The sequence below is a fragment of the Salvelinus fontinalis genome, chromosome 12 (genome assembly GCF_029448725.1).
Source record: "Salvelinus fontinalis isolate EN_2023a chromosome 12, ASM2944872v1, whole genome shotgun sequence".
NCBI classification, from domain to species: domain Eukaryota; kingdom Metazoa; phylum Chordata; class Actinopteri; order Salmoniformes; family Salmonidae; genus Salvelinus; species Salvelinus fontinalis.
The window spans coordinates 4,923,189-4,930,688 of record NC_074676.1 but is presented as its reverse complement, the minus strand read 5'-3'; the positions used below and the strand labels follow the sequence as shown (position 1 = coordinate 4,930,688).

The 7,500-nt window shown below is 42.5% G+C and overlaps 1 protein-coding gene across 4 annotated transcripts in view; it reads right to left on the bottom strand.

The window, feature by feature from the left end:
- LOC129866680 (PDZ domain-containing RING finger protein 4-like) overlaps positions 1–7,500 on the bottom strand; it is a 114,557-nt gene that overhangs the window by 60,061 nt on the left and 46,996 nt on the right. For all 4 annotated transcript variants that reach the window (XM_055939485.1, XM_055939483.1, XM_055939486.1 and 1 more), the window contains exon 2: positions 1,132–1,400. In XM_055939485.1, the coding sequence (XP_055795460.1) occupies positions 1,132–1,400 (269 nt within the window). The remainder of the gene's footprint in view (positions 1–1,131; positions 1,401–7,500) is intronic.

Sequence of the window (7,500 nt, the reverse complement as noted above, 5' to 3'; positions counted from 1 at the left end):
CCTCCTCTTTTTAGTAGAGGTCATCACTCTGTTTTCTCATGCAATTGCATAGCCTATAAAAAATGTTGCGCAACATGAGCTCATGAGTGTTTGATTCGATTTTCGATTATATTTGCATTGATGTCAGAGTGATTAAAGGGACAATAGAGAGCTGAGTGCCAGGCAGTTAGCAAGTTTGGTACGCTACAAATGACCATGAGCAGCATCAGAGCTTGGAGAAGCCTAATTACCGTGACTAAACGGTCACGTGGAATTTGACTGCCTTCATGACTTGTAACCGCCCGTGTGGCGGGAATACAGTCACCGCAACAGCGCTACATGCAAATCCAACTCTCCAACTGTTATTGGATACTTGGTTAATTTAATGTACCTCCACCTGACATTGGATACTTGGTTAATGTAATGTACCTTTAACAGACATTGGATACTTGAATCCAAGACAATTAATTGTCCATGGGATGTTGTTGGAATTAATTAGCAACTTAATATACTGTATCCCTCGTTCACAGAGTCGCAATTAACTTCTCAGCGTCGTGTAGAGAAGCCCCCGGAACAGCTTATATTTCACCATCTCAGTCCCGAAAGAAGAAATACAGACATTCTTCATGCTAAACTTTATCTTGATCTTAGTTTTCCTCCCCTTAGAGATGAATACAATATGAAGAAAAACAAAAGGAAAGAGAAAAGACTGAAACCATTTTATTTTGTTGTCTTCAAGGAAACCCCCAGTTGATACTTGAAACCCTCTACATTGTGAGGGTCTACCTCGAGTATAGATGTTGTAAGACTGGATTTTCTGACAGCCAACAAGAACTTGGTCTCTTTGGCATTGCAATTAAGCTTCAAGCCTTGAAATATTATTGCACTGTGTGAATAAACAATGAAACCACAATCTCAGGTGGATTTATGTTTGTAGTCTTCTTAGCTAAAGTACCACATTATTTATTTATAGTCGCTCGGATCAGAGCTAGTCTACCTGTCACACAGAAGGGCCATATGTGAGCTGATCTAGGATCAGTTGAGCTTTTTTTGTCATAAAGAAAAAGATAACATGGACACTGGGGACCTGATCCTAGATCACCATTCCTACTTTGAGACGCTTTATGAATAAAGGCCCAGATCAGATCTTACCTGTCAGACAGCAGGAAGGGGCAGATGTCAGGTACAGGAGGAGTGGTGGCTCGGAGCTTGGCCAGGGCCATGATATGTTCGAAGGTGATGTCTGTCTGCGTGCACATGTCCACCACGTCCACCACGCCCACTTCCTGAGTGGAGCCAACATGGCCGCCGCGGCCAGCAGTGTTCCTCCTGAGGACCTGCACCACAATGGGGTCCTTAGCAGAGCGGAACGCCTCCACTGCCTCGTCATGACTGGCCTTGGAGAGGTCCTTTCCATTCACCTGTACAGGACAGGAGAGAATACAGTTCGAAATAAAGTTACTGTAAAGACACTGAAAGATAACAGTTACTGTAAAGTACTATGTGACTACTGTTGATGTAGGGCTTTTCCTTCGTGTAAAAAACAGGGGAAGTTAAAGTTACTGTAACACTGTTTACTGAATTCATGTAAAGACAAAAGCTACAGAGGACAGGAGAGGTTTGTCAGACACAGACCCATTAGGCAGTTGGCTTGTCAGTTTTGTCATGTGGTTAATCAGATAATACCTCACTATAAGCAGGGCGGTATTATACTAGAAGTGTTGTGTGTTATTTTAACATATTAGTAGACTACCAAAGCCATTGACTCATTGGTGGAAAGCCATGTCTAAGAGGATTTATGTCTATTAGTTTATTATGTGCGTCATGCCAGTCTCATTTCAATATTTCACATAAGCAATAAGGGGAAACTAATAGGAAAACTGTTAGGGAATGGATGATGCCAGTGGTTATGAGTTAATGGGCTGCCTGCAGTATGTGAGGTCTTTCCTCTGAGTTTTATTTGTTACATTTTTATTTTCACCTTTATTTAACCCGGTAGGCCAGTTGAGAACAAGTTCTCATTTACAACTGCTACCTGGCCGGGATAAAGCAAAGCAGTGTGACAAAAAGAACAACACAGAGTTACACATGGGATCAACAAACGTACGAACATACAAACGTCAATTACACAATCGAAAAATCTGTGCAAGTGAAGTAAGGAGGTAAGGCAATAAATAGGCCATAGTGGCGAAGTAATTACAATTTAGCAATTAACACTGGAGTGATAGATGCGCAGATGAGGATGTGCAAGTAGAAATACTGGTGTGCAAAAGAGCAGAAAAACAAAAACAAATATGGGGATGAGGTAGGTAGTTGATTGGATGGGCTATTTACAGATGGGCTGTGTACAGCTGCAGCGATCGGTAAACTGCTATGACAGCTGATGCTTAAAGTTAGTGAGGGAGATATAAGTCTCCAACTTCAGTGATTTTTGCAATTCGTTCCAGTCATTGGCAGCAGCGGAAGGAAAGGCGGCCAAAGCAGGTGTTGTCTTTGGGGATGACCAGTGAAATATACAAGCTGGAGTCCGTGCTACGGGTGGGTGTTGCCAAGGTGACCAGTCTTTCCTTTATTTAACTAGGCAAGTCAGTAAAGAACAAATTCTTATTTTCAATGACGGCCTAGGAACAGTGGGTTAAAATGCTTTATTCAGGGGCAGAACAGATTTTTACCTTGTCAGGTCAGGGATTTGAATTTGCAACTTTCTGTTTACTAGTCCAACACTCTAACCACTAGGCTACCCTTCCGCACCAGTGAGCTGAGATAAGGCGGAGCTTTACCTAGCAAAGACTTATCGATGACCTGGAGGCAGTGGGTTTGGCAACGAATATGTGGTGAGGGCCAACCAACGAGAGCACACAGGTCGCCGTGGCGGGTAGTATATGGGGCTTTGGTGACAAAACGGATGGCACTGTGTTAGACTACATCCAGTTTGCTGAGTAGAGTGTTGGAGGCTATTTTGTAAATGACATCGCCGAAGTCAAGGATCGGTAGGATAGTCAGTTTTACGAGGGTATGTTTGGCAGCATGAGTGAAGGAGGCTTTGTTGTGAAATAGGATGCCGATTCTAGATTTAATTTTGGATTGGAGATGCTAACCTGTTATGGCTGCACGCTGAATATTGAAAAAACTGGAAAATGTGTGCACATTTTCAAACGGCCTCCTAAGAAACTTTTTATTTTCCAATATGCATATATTTACTACTGTTGGATAGATAACAGTCTGTAGTTTCTAAAAAGGTTTGAATTGTTTCTCTAAGTCGAACAGAAATATTTTTACAGCCATTTTCCCAGCCGAATTGAGTTTCCCAAAATGCGATGTGTCTCTTTAAGACCTTCTCTATAAAAGGCCATTTGACTTGTGACCATAGGGACACGTCAGAGGCGTTCGTCAGACTGTAATGCGGAAGTGAGAATTGAAAGGAGTCGAATATCTCGTCCCTGGACTGAATAACACAACTTCTTGTGAGACCTGCGCAGTTAAAATAAAAATCCGGGCGCGAAGGATAATTTGATCTCGGCTTCTGGAACAAGGTAGATAACGTTAAATATGATGCCTGACTACGATATTATTTGATACATGTCACAAAATCATCCTAAAGTATGTTTTTTCAATATACTTTAATTATATTATTGCAATTTATTCTGGACTTTAGATGTGAAACGACGGAAGAATTTTTTGAAGAAAAGCTTTCTAGCGCAGCAATGCTATCGTGCTAGCTAACCAAAGAGGGAAATAATTCGTTCTGGAACCCAACTAAAGACTCTACTGGACATTGGACCCCGTTACAACATTCTGATGGAGTACCAAGAAAGATAAGACCCAATTTGGGATGCTTTTTCATATATATGTCGAACTGTTGAATGCTAACTCTGCTAACTGTGCTAGGCTAGCGCTTGACTAGAATCAATGCTGCCTTATGCTAGCTTATGATGTTAGCTAATATAACGATATATTGTGTTTTCGCTGTAAAACACTTCAAAAATCGGAAATGTTGTCTGTATTCACAAGATATCTGTCTTTCATTAGTTATCCACCATATGTTTTTCTGAAATGTTTTATGAGGTGTAATTAGTAGCCGACGTTGGTGTATGTATTTTCTCTGGCTACTCCCGGCTGGATTCAGACTCAAGCTATGTATTAGCATTTTTGGGTAGCATCAATGTAAAACTGATTTATAGCTAAAATATGCACTTTTTATGAACAAAACATAGATTTATTGTGTAACATGTTATATGACTGTCATCTGAGGTCGTTTTTTCTGGGCTCTTTAGGTTGGTTTTAGTTTATTTCGGTTGGTTGTGCATGCTACTTCAATCATAATTCATACTTCATAATCATAATTCATACGTGTCTGTCCACTTTTGTATTTGGTGGTGAGCTAACATAAATATATGTGGTGTTTTCTCTGTAAAACATTTAAAAAATCGGACATGTTGGCTGGATTGACAAGATGTTTATCTTTCAAATGCTGTATTGGACTTGTTAATGTGTAAAAGTTAAATATTTTTAAAAAATAGATTTTGAATTTCGCGCCCTGCAGGGGTGTCATTTTCGGTCCGAGGTCGGGCTTGCACGCCAAACAGGTTAATGTGAGTCTGGAAGGAGAGTTTACAGTCTAACCAGACACCTAGGTATTTGTAGTTGTCCACATATTCTAAGTCAGAACCGTCCAGAGTAGTGATGCTAGTCGGGCGGGCGGTTGCGGGCAACAACCGGTTGAAGAGCATGCGTTTTGTTTTGTTAGCAATTAAGAGCAGTTGGAGGCCACGGAAGGAGTGTTTGTTAACACAGTGTCCAAAGAAGGGCCGAAGAGTTGCTGGGAATTGAGGGTTTATCTTTTGGGAGTTGTGGAGATTTGTGGGTTAAAGCAGGTTTCGTTCAGTGGCCATAAACATGACATGAGAGGGACAGCACCTGGGTACCCCATGGCCACTCCCTGAGTCACTTGAACATGCGTGATGTCATGTTCCTAGAAACACAGTAGATACCCAACTAAAATTCTTATGGTGCTGAGGGTGTAGGGTAAAGTTGCCCATCGAGGCTGATCTTGGGTCAGTTACGCATTTCCCCACCGCACTGGTTTGGGTTAAGACTGATCCTATATCTGTACCTAGAGGAAACTTTACCCTGCAGCGGTGCTGAGACCATTGCAATACGACTAACAAGCTGATCACCACAACCACAGACATCTTATTGATTCCTAATAAACAAACTCAATAAACAATGCGTACAAGAACAACAGGATGAGCTGCTGACATCAGTCAAGAGAAGACTTTGAGAAACAAGTGTTTGCGTAAAGCCCTCGGTTCCGCACGTTGACGCTCCAGTGGTTCCACATCCCTGACTCTATGCGTCATCATGAGAGTCAGACAGTAGGCCTACCAAACAGAGCAAACTGTTTTCTGTCAGAGTGAAAAAAAAACGTTTACACTGCAGCTGGCATCTATGGAGAAAATCACCGGTTCATTTAGCCCAGTAATTGGACTGGAAAAGTAAGCATGCTGAAATACCTCAGAGAATGTATTTTGGTATAAGGCAGTAAACAGAGATTATAATTTAGATAGCCTCTACCAAAACGGTACACGCAGCACAAATCTCCTGCAGTTGTAATCAAATTATGGCATTCAGTTGTAGCATTTTGCCTGCGGGGCAGACCGTTTATGGAACACGTTGGAATGAAACGATAAACTGGAGAAGTTTGAAAAGATAACTTTCTCATCTGCATTTTACAAGTCAGTAGAACACGCAACAGCACACCTCAGGCTCGCTACCAACGGTTTATCTTGATGTGCCACGTAGCGGACACTTCCACCCAAAGTGACTACAGCATCGTGGGTAACTGAACCCGCGACCTTGGTCATGCTCCTACTGCACCAACTGAGCTGCACAGAACCACAGTATGTCAGTGATACGTCCGTCTCCGATGTCTGCGTTCCCTCATCTCTCAGGACAGGTGTATCAGGTGTATCGTTCACCTTCCTTCCGTGATCAGGTCTTCTAAATCAGAGAATGCCCCTTTACAAAACACACACAACGTGTTTCCAGCCACAACCGGAGGCGATAAATAAAGTGGTCCGTTCCTCTGGTATCTGGAGTGACCTTTGTGTGATGTGACGTCGCATTAATCACCTGAGAGATAAACTGGGTCAACACATAGAGCTCCCGTGGAGCAGTACGGCGACTGTAGACGACTGCAGCGCTCGCTCTCCTCCTTCCCTCCAACCCTCCTCTCTCCTACACTCTCTTCCCCCCAAAAATGTGCTTTTCTTTGTGGCCAGTCAGCAGTTGCTATATACTGCTACAGACCTCATACAGTGTGCTAAAAAAAAGTAGGACTTTGAATAATTAGGCTATCCCATATAGTAGCTTATTTTGGTCTGAACCAAGTCTCTCTCTTTCTGTCTCTCTCTACCTCTCTCTCTCGCTCTGTCTCTCGCTCTCTCTCTATCAGTCTGAGGAGCCTAGCTAACTAATCCTGGAACAGAATACAGCCTGAAGAAGGAAACAAAAGGAGTTGTACCAGATAAATGAGGATGCCGATGGCATATGACAGTCCTGGAGAAAACTGATCACATTTCCATCCAACCAGCTCTCCCTTTGGTCTCTGGTCCAGTCTGTCCTCCCTGGGCTCTCGTCTGCATTCCAAATAGCACACTATTCCTTATATAGTGCAATACTTTTGACCAGAGCCCTATCGAAGCAGAGGAAACATGTGCACGCACGCACGCACGCACGCACGCTCACACACACACACCCACACACCCCCACACACACACACACACACACACACACACACACACACACACACACACACACACACACACACACACACACACACACACACACACACACACACACACGTCAACACCAGAGAGGAGAACGGAGGGATTTTCTCTTTAGTAGATTTTCACCAGGATGGTCCAGATGGAACAATTAATCTCCAATCAACAAACTGAATATTAACTAACTCAGGCTGTCCCACTGGGCACAGACATCAATTTTGGATTTACATTCGGTTAAGTTGTCAACTAACGTGAATTCAACATGAAATCAACAAAACATTTCACCGTGACATTGGATTTAGGTTAAAAGTTGGGTGAATTTTTTAAAATTCCATCACAGTTTTCTTCTGATTCAACATCACCACATTACATTTTGTTGTTGAAACGACGTGGCAACAACGTTGATTCATCCAGTTTTTGCACAGTGGCGTGTGTCAGTGTGCAAGTTGTATCTCCCGTTTATACTCACTGCCCTGGTTAGTGTGGATCTATCCATCTATTCAATTTGTAACTATAGCTAGATATTCATACAGCCTTTTATGATTTCATCAGACAGATTTGATCACAATTCAACTATCATAACCTCTACATTTACATTTGAGTCATTTAGCAGATGCTCTTATCCAGAGCGACTTACAGTGAAGCGCATTCATCTTGAGATAGCTAGGTGGGTCAACCTCCACTCTCCTGCACGCACACAAAGCATGCAAATCCATATTCATTCACAAACACACAC